The sequence below is a fragment of the Oncorhynchus masou genome, chromosome 29 (genome assembly GCF_036934945.1).
Source record: "Oncorhynchus masou masou isolate Uvic2021 chromosome 29, UVic_Omas_1.1, whole genome shotgun sequence".
Taxonomy (NCBI): Eukaryota; Metazoa; Chordata; class Actinopteri; order Salmoniformes; family Salmonidae; genus Oncorhynchus; species Oncorhynchus masou.
The window spans coordinates 28901277-28916398 of record NC_088240.1 but is presented as its reverse complement, the minus strand read 5'-3'; the positions used below and the strand labels follow the sequence as shown (position 1 = coordinate 28916398).

At 40.5% G+C, this 15122-nt stretch overlaps 1 protein-coding gene across 1 annotated transcript in view; it reads left to right on the top strand.

Annotated features, from left to right (window-relative positions):
- Positions 1–15122, top strand: part of LOC135519548 (low-density lipoprotein receptor-related protein 1B-like) — a 234398-nt gene that overhangs the window by 190294 nt on the left and 28982 nt on the right. The window contains exons 61-64 of the mRNA XM_064944782.1: positions 525–644; positions 1814–1933; positions 11026–11142; positions 14568–14674. Coding sequence (XP_064800854.1) covers positions 525–644; positions 1814–1933; positions 11026–11142; positions 14568–14674 — 464 coding nt within the window. The remainder of the gene's footprint in view (positions 1–524; positions 645–1813; positions 1934–11025; positions 11143–14567; positions 14675–15122) is intronic.

Sequence of the window (15122 nt, the reverse complement as noted above, 5' to 3'; positions counted from 1 at the left end):
TGAGTCTATCTGTAGATGTCTGTTATCCGTTGATGTTCGGGGGGGGAATAGCAGATAAACAATATGTCTTCAAGCAGCTTTATACCTTTAATGATGCCTTTCAATACATCTTGCTTCAACACAAAAACATACGTCTGGTATCTGGCCACAATAACATGTCCATTAAAGAAGACTGTAGTTGTTACTGACTTTCACACTGAACCTGTTGATGTTCAAATGGAAAATCAAACAATACGTTAGCCAGCAGCTTCATACCTTTCTTACCGATTGATACCTTTTCAAGACATGTTGCGGCAATACAAAAAAAGAACAAGTATGGATTTATGTCACAATAACAAGCCCATGTGTAGATGTGCTTTGATTTCAAAGCATTGTTCTTTTTTTATTAGGTTCTTTGCTAAGCCAACAACTTCACTTTATATTAAGGTGATGCAGCCTTTTGTCCTACATGTTTTCGTTGATGGATGATTTTCATCCTAAGTGGACGCTTGGTTATACCTCTTCTCCTCTATTTTATCTTTCAGAGACGTACATATGTCTGTCAGGGCAGTTCAAATGCACCCGGAAACAGAAGTGTATCCCTCTAAACCTCCGCTGCAATGGACAGGACGACTGTGGAGACGGAGAGGATGAGACAGACTGTCGTAAGAAGAACCTTCTAAATTACTAGCAGAGGGATTGTTTTAGGAATCTTGAGGATTACTTTTTAATTTAAACTAGACTACTTCTATGGGATTATTTTCTTTTTTTTTTTCTTTTTTTTGCCAGCAGTTCAACAAGAATGAGAAATTATTTTGTGAAGGTGTAAAGGTGGTATCTGACAGTTTGAGACATATAATCCTAAAGGTCCTTACCGGTGAATTTATAGCGAAGCTCAGACAGCCTACCCTTATGTGCTGCCTTAAATAATAGGGAGTCAGATAGTGATTAGGTATTCCAAAGGCATGCTTGTTTAGCCCTTTCCCTGTGTGAGAGGATTAGCTATGATTGAATTAGAAAGTGAAAGAGAGAACAGAGATAGGTATTTATATTATTTAATGGTAACTCTAGCTATCAGCAGTAAGGTTATACCTCTGACAAAATGTCTGTGGGTTGCTACATTTGTTTTGCTTGCCTGTGATTTCAAGATGGAGTGAGAGTCACTATGGAGTGAAAATCAGCCCCCAATTTTTTTTAAAAGCTTTTATTAAGGAGAGCTGTATAATTACTTCAGCCATCGCAATACACTGTAGGACTCATAGGCATTCTCACTCTTAATCAGACTGTAGATGTAAATGTAGTAGATCTTATCAGGAACACTGTGCCAATCACAGGAGGCTGCGAAGGGTAGCACAGCTCATGATAATGTCTGGAACAGTGAGAATGGAATGGCATCAAACACATGGAAACCATTGACATGGATGGTTATCTGAGTTTTAAACTGACTTGGGTGTTTCTAGACTGCAGATATTTGGGTTGATCTGTTTATTGTGTTAACCTGTTTGCAAGTCAGTTATTTCTAAATCAGAGGCTGATGATTCCATCTGTAAGGTATAGTAATACATGTTATTAACACAGCATGTTCCTGCCTCTAAATTATAGTTATTAATCCATGTGTTCAAGGCTTTTGGGCTGTTTGCTCACCTCTTACTCCTTACGTCTGTCCTCTCTCCATCTCCCTATCTCTCTCTCCCCCTTATCTCTCTCTCTATCACTCTCCCATCCCCTATTGCTCTCCCTTCCCCACAAGCATTTCACGGTAAAGTCTACAGCAGTTATATAAAATTTGATTTGATTTGGCCTGGTGTAAACCTGGACCCCCTCCTCTCCACAGCGGAGAGCACCTGTTCCCCAGATCAGTTCCAGTGCAGGGCCTCCATGCACTGCATCTCCAAGCTGTGGGTGTGTGATGAGGACCCGGACTGCACAGACGGGTCAGACGAGGCTAATTGTGGTGAGTGGGGGAGCGTTAAAATCATAAATCAAACCAGTCCTATAGTTTTATTGCTCCTTGGTTGAAATTGTGATTAGGAAATGAATTAATTGTACGCATGGGTTCATTCTAATCTGCTCTCTACTGATTGAGTTGAAGCAGCCATAAAGACTGGTAGTTTATCAGCACTGGATGTCAGACTTTTCAGTAGTGTGTATGGCACCAAAACAGCAGACATCACATTGGATAGTTAGCGCATTATATGGTCCCTTCTTCTTTAGTGTTTTGACCCCCACAAATAGTTTAGAATATTATTTTCAGGGTATTTTTAGTGGTAGAGATACTTTCCAACCTCATGCAACTATCTTTCCCACCGGTCATGACTTGAAACTGTGAAGCTAGGAAGTCACTGAGCTGAGTTGTTCTACTTTTAAGTCAACTTCTTCCTCTGGATTAGGCTTTCAATGATTTTTAGCTCTGCTCACATCTAGAAGAAAGAGATAAAGGTTCCACATGAATTTCCTTCTTGGGCCTTTGTGCAGTGTTAGAAAGTGTTCTGTCTTTTAAGGCTGTTTTCATCTTCATCTCAGTCCAATGGTTATTTGAGTGGATAGATAGGCTGCCATAATCTTTGGGAAAATCGATCAGCTCAAGATCAATTGTTTCTTCACTCAAAGTATTGGTTGTTTTGTTTGATACTAACTCTTCTGATGTTCAAAACAAGCTAAAAGCTAATAATTGCCGCTAACTAAATAGATCTCTTTTAGAAGTTGTAACATTTTAATGAACGTTTCCTAAATGCTGTTCAGTAAACAATTGAGTGCGATATGGAGGGTAATTAGGATAGTGAAATCATACTCCTAAACCATTGTCCTAGAGATGTTTTTAAATCTTATTCTTCCATTACTAGTTCTCTTTACCTGTTTGTTAATTGGCTCAACCAATTGACTCAATTAGACAATCTGAGACAAAATAACTTCAATGGTTTTGATCGAGTGTGTGTGTGTGTCAGGGTTTCCGTCAGGTCAAATGACCGGGAAGACTTTAATTTATCGGGCATTTTAAGAAATGTACCGGTCATCCATATGCATTGGGTGCATAACCCATTAGGGCATTCACCCATGCAGCCAGTGCTATCAAAAAATGAGGGACATTTACGTGTCCTTAAAAATAGCCTAGAACAAATTACAAAAACACTGCTACTTGTGTTTCGATGTGTAGCATTAGAAAACTTTATAGCCTATTGTTTTATTGGTTTTTGCTTTCCTAAAAGAATAATTGTCCACCTCATGGTTCAGCTGTCGGCGAATTGAGCACTAAATGCATCAGGGCATTGCATGCATAGGTCTATACTGTTGGCTTAGGCATCCACTGTATGATATTAATATAAAATATATATATATATATAATTGAAGAGAAGCTTAGGCATAGTCCCAGAGAGAGAGAGAGGCCTATATGGTCAACGACATGCTACTACACCAACGTATATTTCATTATCCTTGTCAGATAGGCTAGCCTACTGCCTCTGCTATACAGATATAGGCTTACAGGAGGAGGTTTATTCATTCATTTTCAATAAGAATATTTTTTATGAAGACAAGCATCACTTCAAGTTTATCTGTCGAAGTCAGTTGGAGCACCTTCGTACCATAGGCCTGCAGTATAATGGGCTAATAACTACACCACACCAAACCACAAAAGTTTCTAAACTTTAATTAGGCTAATATCAAAAGTAAGTTAAGCCATTATTTATAGAGAAAATATGAGTAGGATATTATATTGCGGCTAAAACGACAATACAGTTGGAACTTAATTTGGTCAAAGAAAATGGCTCAGAATGAAACAAAACACTTGAGAACAAACGTTTTGAACAGGCTGTATTGCAGCAATAACTAAGAAAAGGTTGGTGCCTACCATACCCAACAAATATACAGCAATAGGCTAATGATATGTACAGTATTTTACAACAGGCCTAATCTGCCTGACAGGCCGCCCCCAGGTGGTAAGGGTAGGTAGCAACACATCCGTCACGCTGATCCTCAACACTGGAGCTTCCCAGGGGTGCGTGCTCAGTCCCCTCCTGTACTCCCTGTTCACCCACGACTGCATGGCCAGGCACAACTCCAACACCATAATTAAGTTTGCTGACGACACAACAGTGGTAGGCCTGATCACCGACAACGACGAGACAGCCTATAGGGAGGAGGTCAGAGACCTGGCCGGGTGGTGCCAACATAACAACCTATCCCTCAACGTAACCAAGACTAAGGAGATGATTGTGGACTACAGGAAAAGGAACACCGAGCACGGCCCTATTCTCATCGATGGGGCTGTAGTGGAGCAGGTTGAGAGCTTCAAATTCCTTGATGTCCACATCAACAACAAACTAGAATGGTCCAAACACACCAAGACAGTCGTGAAGAGGGCACGACAAAGTCTATTCCCCCTCAGGAAACTAAAAAGATTTGGCATGGGTCCTGAGATCCTCAAAAGGTTCTACAGCTGCAACATCGAGAGCATCCTGACTGGTTGCATCACTGCCTGGTACGGCAATTGCTCGGCCTCTGACCGCAAGGCACTTCAGAGGGTAGTGCGTACGACCCAGTACATCACTGGGCCAAAGCTGCCTGCGATCCAGGACCTCTATATCAGGCAGTGTTAGAGGAAGGCCCTAAAAATTGTCAAATACCCCAGCCACCCCAGTCATAGACTGTTCTCTCTACTACCGCATGGCAAGCAGTACCGGAGTGCCAAGTCTAGAACAAAAAGGCTTCTCAACAGTTTTTAACCCCAAGCCATAAGACTCCTGAACAGGTAACCAAATGGTTACCCGGACAATTTGCATTGTGTGCCCCCCCAACCCCTTTTTTACGCTTCTGCTACTCTCTTCATCATATATGCATAGTCACTTTAACGATACCTACAAGTACATACTACCTCAATAAGCCTGACTAACCGGTGTCTGTATATAGCTTTGCTACTCTTTTTTTTCAAATGTATTTTTACTGTTTTATTTCTTTACTTACCTACACACACACACACACATACCTTTTTTTCCCGCACCATTGGTTAGAGCCTGTAAGTAAGCATTTCACTGTAACATCATCATCTTTGAAACCTGTTGTATTCGGCGCATGTGACAAATCAACTTTGATTTGATTTAACCTACTTATATCTTACACTAAATATGGAGCACACTATTAAAGAGAGAGATCAAACTTAATTTAGCCGCCGAAAATGTCTCAACAGAATAAACCAAAACACGTTTAGCATATTTAAAGAACTGGTTTGGATTAATAAATATGCCTACAGTAATAACAATGATATACAGTAATAATTATGATAAAATTATTATAAATACGAGAAAAATAAAAAAAAACAGTTCCAAAGTTGCCTCCAACCTGAATAGCGAGTTGCACAGTAGCCTGCATTTGGACGCGCCAACATTCTTCCCATTTACGTCCGCTACAATATTAAAAACTTGTCCATGTGGAGGACATTCTCCTGGTGGGCGTTTCACTATAGGCATACTTTCTAACTTTCATTTTACTTCAATGAAATAGGCCTCCATCTTCGCTATCAACAGTATCCCAAGGCTTCTCTCTCTCTCACACCCTCGCTCTCTCGCTCTCTCTCTCTCTCTCTCGCTCTCTCTCTCTCCTCAGTATCAGGCGCATAAGGCCAAGGAGTGAGAGAATGATGCTGTAGCACGAAATCAGGATGTATGATATGTAGCCCCAGACAATTTGGCCAGCTACAATTGTATTTATTGTCTTTTAATTCATCCGTTAGCCGTGAAAGCCTGGCGTGTGTGGTGGGTGTTATCAGCATGCCAATCTCAACAGAAATTCATTTGAGTGACATCTGAAAAAGCTATCATCAGGATGTTTTATAATGGCATGTCACTTCCCTGCAGCTCCCTCCTTACATTGATTTCCCTGTGATTGTTATCTATGCTTCTGAGTGGCATTTTTTACAAGATATTTCAGTACACTCAGACACAAATCGATCCTGTGCCAAAGTTGAAAAAGTGCTCAAAAGTAAATAAAAAATAGGTATACTACTCAAAATAGTCATACATTTTCAAAGATGATGATATATTTGAACTGACATCTGATTTTAAAAGTGAAGCTCTAATGAGCTAAGTAAGATATAAAGTAGATATTCTTATATATCATCTATAGTGCTGTGTCAGTATTTATTTTATATCTTGTTCGTGGCTGGTTCCTAATGAGGTTTCCTTCGTGTGTGTGTGTGTGTGTGTGTGTGTGTGTGTGTGTGTGCGCTCCCCCCTCCTGCCCCTGTTGTCACATTGGAACAGCAACTAAGAAATTGTTTCTTATAATGTGGGCTGGGCACCAATTTGAGTATGACACTAAAATAATAATAATACAATATATACAGTACCAGTCAAAAGTTTGGACACACCTACTCATTCCAGGGTGTTTCTTTCTTTTTACTATTTCCTACATTGTAGAATAATAGTGAAGACATCAAAACTATGAAATAACACATACTATATGGAATCACATAGTAACCAAAAAAGTGTGAAACAAATCAAAATATATTCTATATTTGAGATTCTTAAAAGTAGCCACCCTTTGCCTTGATGACATTCTCTCCACCAGCTTCACCTGGAATGCTTTTCCAACACTTTTGAAGGAGGTTCCACATATGCTGAGCACTTGTTGGCTGCATTTCCTTCAGTCTGTGGTTCAACTCATCCCAAACCATCTCAATTGGGTTGACATTGGGTGATTGTGGAGGCCAGGTCATCTGATGCAGCACTCCATCACTCTCCTTCTTGGTCAAATAGCCCTTACACAGCCTGGAGGTGTGTTTGGTCATTGTTCTGTTGAAAACAAATAATAGCCTCACTAAGCGCAAACCAGATGGGATGGCGTATCAATGCAAAATACTGTGGTATCCATGCTGGTTAAGTGTGCCTTGAATTCTAAATAAATTTGGGCTGCAATTTCGGAGACTGGTAACTCTAATGAACTTATCCTCTGCAATAATAGCCTCACTAAGCGCAAACCAGATTGGATGGCGTATCAATGCAAAATACTGTGGTATCCATGCTGGTTAAGTGTGCCTTGAATTCTAAATAAATTTGGGCTGCAATTTCGGAGACTGGTAACTCTAATGAACTTATCCTCTGCAACAAAGGTAACTCTTGGTCTTCTTTTCCTGTGAAGGAAATTACACAAATTATCCTTTAACAAAGAACACCTGTTAATTGTAATGCATTCCAGGCGACTACCACATGAAGCTGGTTGAGAGTGCCAAGAGTGTGCAAAACTGTGATCAAGGCAAAGGGTGGCTACTTTGAAGAATCTCAAATACAAAGTATATTTTGATTTGGTTAACACTTTTTTGGTTGCTGCATGATTCCATATGTGTTATTTTATACTTTTGATGTATTCACTATTGTTCTACAATGTGGAAAATAGTAAAAAATAAAATAAAGAAAAACCCCTGAATGAGTAGGTGTGTCCAAACTTTTGACTCGTGCTGTATATCATATAAAGACTGACAGCATCCTGCCACACCTGTCACCATCTCCTTCTGATACCTAACCCTCTACGTGAGTACTGTTATACTCTGGTCATTTTCCCTAACTACTTATGTATAAATGTAGTTAAAAAAGAGACTTGGCTGTGACTTTGAAAGCCATTACGTGGAATTTAGATGTACATATTTTTTTATATACATATAAGTTTGAAAGGTTTTTTTGTCTCCTGGTTTTAGGAAACAGAACACTCTGTATCAAACTTTTGAGATGAATACATTAAATGTATATTTATAACATAGCAAAAAATGTAGGCAATTAAGATCAAATCAAATGCATTTATATAGCCCTTCTTACATCAGCTGATATCTCAAAGTGCTGTACAGAAACCCAGCCTAAAACCCCAAACAGCAAGCAATGCAGGTGTAGAAGCACGGTGGCTAGGAAAAACTCACTAGAAAGGCCAAAACCTAGGAAGAAACCTAGAGAGGAACCAGGCTATGAGGGGTGGCCAGTTCTCTTCTGGCTGTGCCAGGTGGAGATTTTAACAGAACATGGCCAAGATGTTCAAATGTTCATAAATGACCAGCATGGTCAAATAATAATAATCACAGTAGTTGTCGAGGGTGCAACAAGTCAGCACCTCAGGAGTAAATGTCAGTTGGCTTTTCATAGCCGATCATTCAGAGTATCTCTACCGCTCCTGCTGTCTCTAGAAAATTGAAAACAGCAGGTCTGGGACAGGTAGCACGGCCGGTGAACAGGTCAGGGTTCCATAGCCGCAGGCAGAACAGTTGAAACTGGAGCAGCAGCATGGCCAGGTGTACTGGGGACAGCAAGGAGTCATAATGCCAGGTATTATACCCTTCCGACAGAGATGGCACCTCGCCTCGCTTCTCGTTCCTAGGTAGTCCTGAGGCATGTTCCTAGGGCCCAGGTCTTCCGAGAGAGAGAAAGAAAGAGAGAATTAGAGCGAGCATACTTAAATTCACACAGGACACCAGATAAGACAGGAGAAGTACTCCAGATAACAAACTGACCCTAGCCCCCGACACAAACTACTGCAGCATAAATACTCGAGGCTGAGACAGGAGGGGGAGACACTGTGGCCCCATCTGATGATACCCCCGGACAGGGCCAAACAGGAAGGATATAACCCCACCCACTTTGCCAAAGCACAGCCCCCACACCACTAGAGGGATATCTTCAACCACCAACTTACCATCCTGAAACAAGGCAGAGTATAGCCCACAAAGATCTCCGCCATGGCACAACCCAAGGGAGGGCGCCAACCCAGACAGGAAGATCACGTCAGTGACTCAACCCATTCAGGTGACGCACCCCTCCTAGGGACCGCATGAAATAGCACCAGTAAGCCAGTGACTCAGCCCCTGTAATAGGGTTAGAGGCAGAGAATCCTAGTGGAGAGAGGGCAACCGGCCAGGCAGAGACAGCAAGGGTGGTTCGTTGCTCCAGAGCCTTTTCGTTCACCTTCACACTCCTGGGCCAGGCTAAACTCAAGTCATATGATCCACTGAAGAGATGAGTCTTCAGTAAAGACTTAAAGGTTGAGACCGAGTCTGCGTCTCTCACATGGGTAGGTAGACCATTCCATAAAAATGGAGCTCTATAGGAGAAGGCCTTGCCTCCAGCTGTTTGCTTAGAAATTCTAGGGACAATTAGGAGGCCTGCGTCTTGTGACCGTAGCGTACGTGTAGGTATGTACGGCAGGACCAAATCAGAAAGATAGGTAGGAGCAAGCCCATGTAATGCTTTGCAGGTTAGCAGTAAAACCTTGAAATCAGCCCTTGCCTTAACAGGATGCCAGTGTAGGGAGGCTAGCACTGGAGTAATATGGTCAAATATTTTGGTTCTAGTCAGGATTCTCGCAGCTGTATTTAACACTAACCGAAGTTTATTTAGTGATCTATCCGGGTAGCCGGAAAGTAGAGCATTGCAGTAGTCTAACCTAGAAGTAACAAATGTATTTTTCTGCATCATTTTTGGACAGAAAGTTTCTGGTTTTTGCAATGTTACGTATATGGAAAAAAGGGCAATTTTGGGGCTTCATTGAAATGTACAGATGTGTGTCATCTGCATAGCAGTGAAAGTTAACATTTTGTTTTCGAATGACATCCCCAAGAGGTAAAATATATAGTGAAAACAATAATGGTCCTAAAACAGAACCTTGAGGAACACTGAAATTGAGAGTTGATTTGTCAGAGGACAAAACATTCACAGAGACAAACTGATATCTTTCCGACAGATAAGATCTAAACCAGGCCAGAACTTGTCCGTGTAGACCAATTTGGGTTTCCAATCTCTCCAAAAGAATGTGCTGATCGATGGTATCAAAAGCAGCACTAAGGTCTAAGAGCACGAGGACAGATGCAGAGCCTCGGTCTGACGCCATTAAAAGGTCATTTACCACCTTCACAAGTGCAGTCTCAGTGCTATGATGGGATCTAAAACCAGACTGAAGCATTTCATATACATTGTTTGTCTTCAGTGAGTTGCTGCGCAACAGCTTTTTCTACATTTTTGAGAGGAATGGAGGATTCAATATAGGCTGATAGTTTTTTAATATTTCTGGGTCAAGGTTTGGTTTTTCAAGAGAGGCTTTATTACTGCCACTTTGAGTGAGTTTGGTACACATCCGGTAGATAGAGAGCCGTTTATTATGTTCAACATAGGAGGGCCAAGCACAGGAAGCAGCTCTTTCAGTAGTTTAGTTGGAATAGGGTATGCAGCTTGAAGGATTAGAGGCCATGATTATTTTCATCATCAGGTCAGTGAGCTATTGGATGACATAATCAAAAATTACCTTTCGTCATAACGAGGAGACCAAGGCGCAGCGTGATATGAATACATTCTTCTTTATTAAACTAAGATCACTAAACAAAATAACAAAACGAATGTGAAGCTATGTAACACAAGAGTGCTGACATGCAACTACACATAGACAATAACCCACAAAACCAAACTGGAAAATGGCAACCTAAATAGGAACCCCAATCAGAGACAATGATAAACAGCTGCCTCTGATTGTGAACCAATTCAGGCCACCATAGACCTACATTAACCTAGACATACCAAAACCACCTAGATGCACAAAAACCCTAGACAATACAGAAACACACATTCCACCCTCGTCACAGACTGACCTAACCAAAGCAATAAAGAAAACAAAGATAACTAAGGTCAGGATGTGACACATATTTTAGTTTTTGCCTTAGTCTCACAGGGAAGGGAGGTAACACTAACTCTATCACCAATCTTAGGAAGACATCATTTTATCAACAAAAAAATTGCAAATATTTTGTGGGGTCTTAAGAAAAGGTGTTTAATATTGCAAAGTTGTTGTCATAGATTCTGTTAGGAGATCTAAGCCATTGGCAGCACAGTCAGGTATTTCATCTTACACTGTGTTAGTGTCTCTCGAGTACGAGGGATGTTTTGAACTTGGTGTCAGCCTTGCACTATGAGGAAACCCTGAGGAAATGATGATTACACATAGAAATATGATAGCTCCACCATTAATATTCATGCTCTTTGAAGACATTTGCATCTGTCTGTTTGTTTGTTTCCTGATGTAAAAAAGATGAAAAGACCTGCGGACCTCATGAATTCCGATGTGAGAATAACAACTGCATCCCGGACCACTGGAGGTGTGACAGCCAGAACGACTGTGGAGACAACTCAGATGAGCAGAACTGCAGTGAGTACACCTATGTCTGCTGCTCTACTTTCTTAGCTCCCTCCTAGCTTTTAGCAACTTAAATATGCTCTTGACGTCGTACAGGCCAACTGGGGTTTGTACGGTCATGAAAATCATGGAAAAGTAGTATAGTATTTTCAAATAGTATTTTCCAGGCCTGGAAAAGTTTTGGGAAAATGATCAATTTTACCAAATTTGAGGGATTTTATGAAAATTCCTTTTATAATTTCTGTTATTGTAATTTATTTAGCCACAGTTATAAATAAAAAAGTTTTATCAATCAGCCAGGATCTGAATGACACTCTTGCGCGGTTCTGTTTGCGTGCGTCACCTGCATGTGTGCAAGACAAGTGGGCCGTTGCTAAAGGACAGAGAGACAGTTGGACATTGCAGCAGCAAGTAGGCCTAGCCTATCAAATATGATAGAGAACAGACTAATAACTAGGTAGCCAATTCAAAACATATCTTGTACCCTCTAGTTAACTAGCTATTGTTAGCATGTATTCATGTTTTTGTTACGTCCCAAAAAACTTTCTCCATAGACACTCGCGAATAAGGCCATACATACAATTGAAGTCGGAAGTTTACATACGCCTTAGCCAAATACATTTAAACTCAGATTTTCACAATTCCTGACATTTAATCCTAGTACAAATGCCCTGTTTTAGGTCAGTTACTATTGCGTACCATTGTTTGTACCGATGAACGTGGTACCTTCAGGCGTTTGGAAATTGCTCCCAAGGATGAACCAGACTTAGATTTTCCCATGATGTCAAGCAAAGAGGCACCGAGTTTGAAGGTAGGCCTTGAAATGCATCCACAGGTACACCTCCAATTGACTCAAATGATGTCAATTAGCCTATCAGAAGCTTCTAAAGCCATGACATCATTTTCTGGAATTTTACAAGCTGTTTAAAGGCACAGTCAAATTAGTGTATGTAAACTTCTGACCCACTGGAATTGTAATACAGTGAATTATAAGTGAAATAATCTGTCTGTAAACAATTGTTGGGAAAATGACTTGTGTCATGCACAAAGTAGATGTCCTAACCGACTTGCCAAAACTATAGTCTGTTAACAAGAAATTTGTGGAGTGGTTGAAAAACAAGTTTTAATGACTCCAACCTAAGTGTATGTAAACTTCCAACTTCAACTGTATAAGCCTTTTTTAAATTATTCATATGATTAATTTAAACAAATATTTTGGATGAAACAAACGATTCACTTTGTCATTGTATTAGTGGGGAATCAGTTCAAACGTGGTGAATCAATTTGTGAATCGCAAACAGTAATTTTAGGATAATTTTTTTGATATAGCCTTTCTTTTGGATTATGTGTCTTCAACATTGGTTTTGTAGATACTTCCAGTTGATTTAGGCATCCAATGTATGGGACATTGCAACTCAATAGATTCTAGTCAGCGTGAAAAGTAAACTCTTCTAAGGTAGCTAGCTAAGATAAATATGGCTAAACTAGAAACGGTACATTTCCTGAAGACGATTTGTGGGCTCGCTTTAGCTGAATGAAGAGATTTGTAGTCTATCAAAGCCATTTGATCTTTGATAGTGAGCTAATTATTGGTGTAGTTGTTGAGCGGCTTCACTGCAAGTATATTGTATGTTTCGGATATTCAAGTTAAAAAATTTGCTAATTATTTCAAAAGGCATAACACGTATTTGGTTACAATGTTATACAGTACATCAAGGGTGGTCAACCGTCATCCAGGAGAGCTAATGAGTGTGCAGGCCTTTATTCCATTCGTCATGTAACAAACCACATTTTAGAAATGAGCTGCTCAACCGGACCATGATTAACTGGCTCTGTGTTTGACCAGGGCTTGATCAAAAGCCTGCACACCCAGTAGCTCTCCAGACTGAGAGTTGACCTACCAGTGTCGATACCACATTGCGCTTATTTTTGTATACGTACATAGAGACGCCACCAATTGTTGGTCATGGAAATATGGTTAAAAGTCATGGAGAAGTCATGTGTATTTACTCTGCGTATGCACCTGCGCAGCTCCATTGGTATTTTGGGACTGTTTAAGGATGAACTGTGTTACTGTTTTTCCCTCTTGCTTTGTGTCTTTGTATACTGTACCATTCCTCTGCTAAACTTTGTAAAGTGTTCCCACAATCAAAGTTAAGCAGCTGGCAGCTCAGTGGAGCGCTGTACCTAGCTGTTTATAACTTGGCTCTGCCCTCTGAGCATGTTCCCGCTCCAACCTCTTTGGATCTGAAAGAAAGTCAGCGCTCCAGAGAATCCTCCGCTTTGATACCGTCTCTCCTCTGTAATTTTCCCAAGCTCACTTTTTTTTGTTTACATATTCATCACCAACTGCTGGAATAAAGTTTATGTTTACTTATGAAAGGTCTTTGTTAACCCAGTTAGTCCATATCTCATCTCTGCACTATGTACGTGTGCGTGCACACAAGCATCCATGTGTGTATTTGCATTTTATGCTGAGTATGCATCGTTCATTTGATTTATTATATGCTTATTCCCCTTACCTATTGATGTCACTTAAAATGCAAATAAAGTCCAGTCGAGTGTTGGATGGTAAAGAATTAAGCAGGTGTGCCAGCTAGGCTAGCAGACAGCAGAGAGAGAGAGGCTGCAAATCACAATCTGCTGCAGACTGCAGGCTCTGCTGGGACCTTTCCTCTAACTGCAGCTCATAACACTCCCTATAGTCTGTTAACAGTCCATGATAACAGATCAGCTCATAAACACAACTACCTTCACTCCCTACAGTCAGTTAACAGTCCACGATAACAAGGGGATAAGGGGAAAAACCCCAGCACTGGAATTTGATGCTGCTTAAATATGGCATAATGTTGTCCTCAGAGACCTAGACATACAGTGTACCTTAATGTGCAGAGTGGAGGTTGCCAGATAGTAGGTCTCAGGAGTATACTGTCTCCCTAAGCTGTCACTATAGCTATGAATGTATTAACATCTTGAAAGCCACTGGCATGCCAACTATCAAGTCCAACAAACGTCTGACAAGCCACCAGATGGTTTATACAGTAGGCCTACTGCCAGATGATTAGCATGCAATGCTAAAGAGATATCTCCTGTAAAAGGGGTCTAGGGGATTCTCTTCTCTTATGACACATCTTATAAAGACCCATGTGTGTGTTTTCTTAGAGGTTGGTTGCTTTTCCAAGACCATTGTATATGTATAAAAGTGTATATAACCTAGTCTATTACTATAAATAGTCTATAAAAAAACATCACTTGCTAGGGAGTGCTAGAGCCTTGTAAAAAATGATAGAGATCCAGGTAACATTTAACAATTCTAATTATTGGTAGGTGGTAGAGCGTATCGTTTTTTGGGGCCAACTCCTACTTCATTTCTATTGCGGCTCCTACTTCATTTCTATTTCAAGTGTGGTAATGTCCTTGTTCTCCCCTTGACTCAGAGCCATTGACCTGTAACCACAAGGACTTTGCCTGTGCTAACGGGGACTGCATCTCGGCTCGATTCCGCTGCGATGGAGACTATGATTGCCATGATAATTCAGACGAGGTCGGTGATCCCTGTTGTCATTTAACAGCAGCCTTTAAATAGCATGTTATAGCCTGTAAACTGTGAATCACAACCTCGTGTCTGTCCATTCTTGAATAATCTGATTTGAGTGAATTGACCCTACCCCCATGTTTATTTCTTTATTTTTGAGGGCTAAACATCAATGTATGTTTTAGTTTTTTCTGAAAGGCATGATTATTGAACGGGCTTGATGATTTAATAGCATTATGAAATCCAAATGGTTAAATATTAAATTTATTGGAACGCATGAGAGAATTGCCTACTAAGGCTGACAATGTCCTAATAGAGAGACATTTTATGTTTCTGCTCTTATGCAAATGTATAAATAATTATGCAAACTGGTTCACTAACTCAAAATACTGCTTTAACTAGCCTTGCATAGGAGTTGTGGACCTGTTTTGCAGAATGTGAATTTTTTTTCACGTGT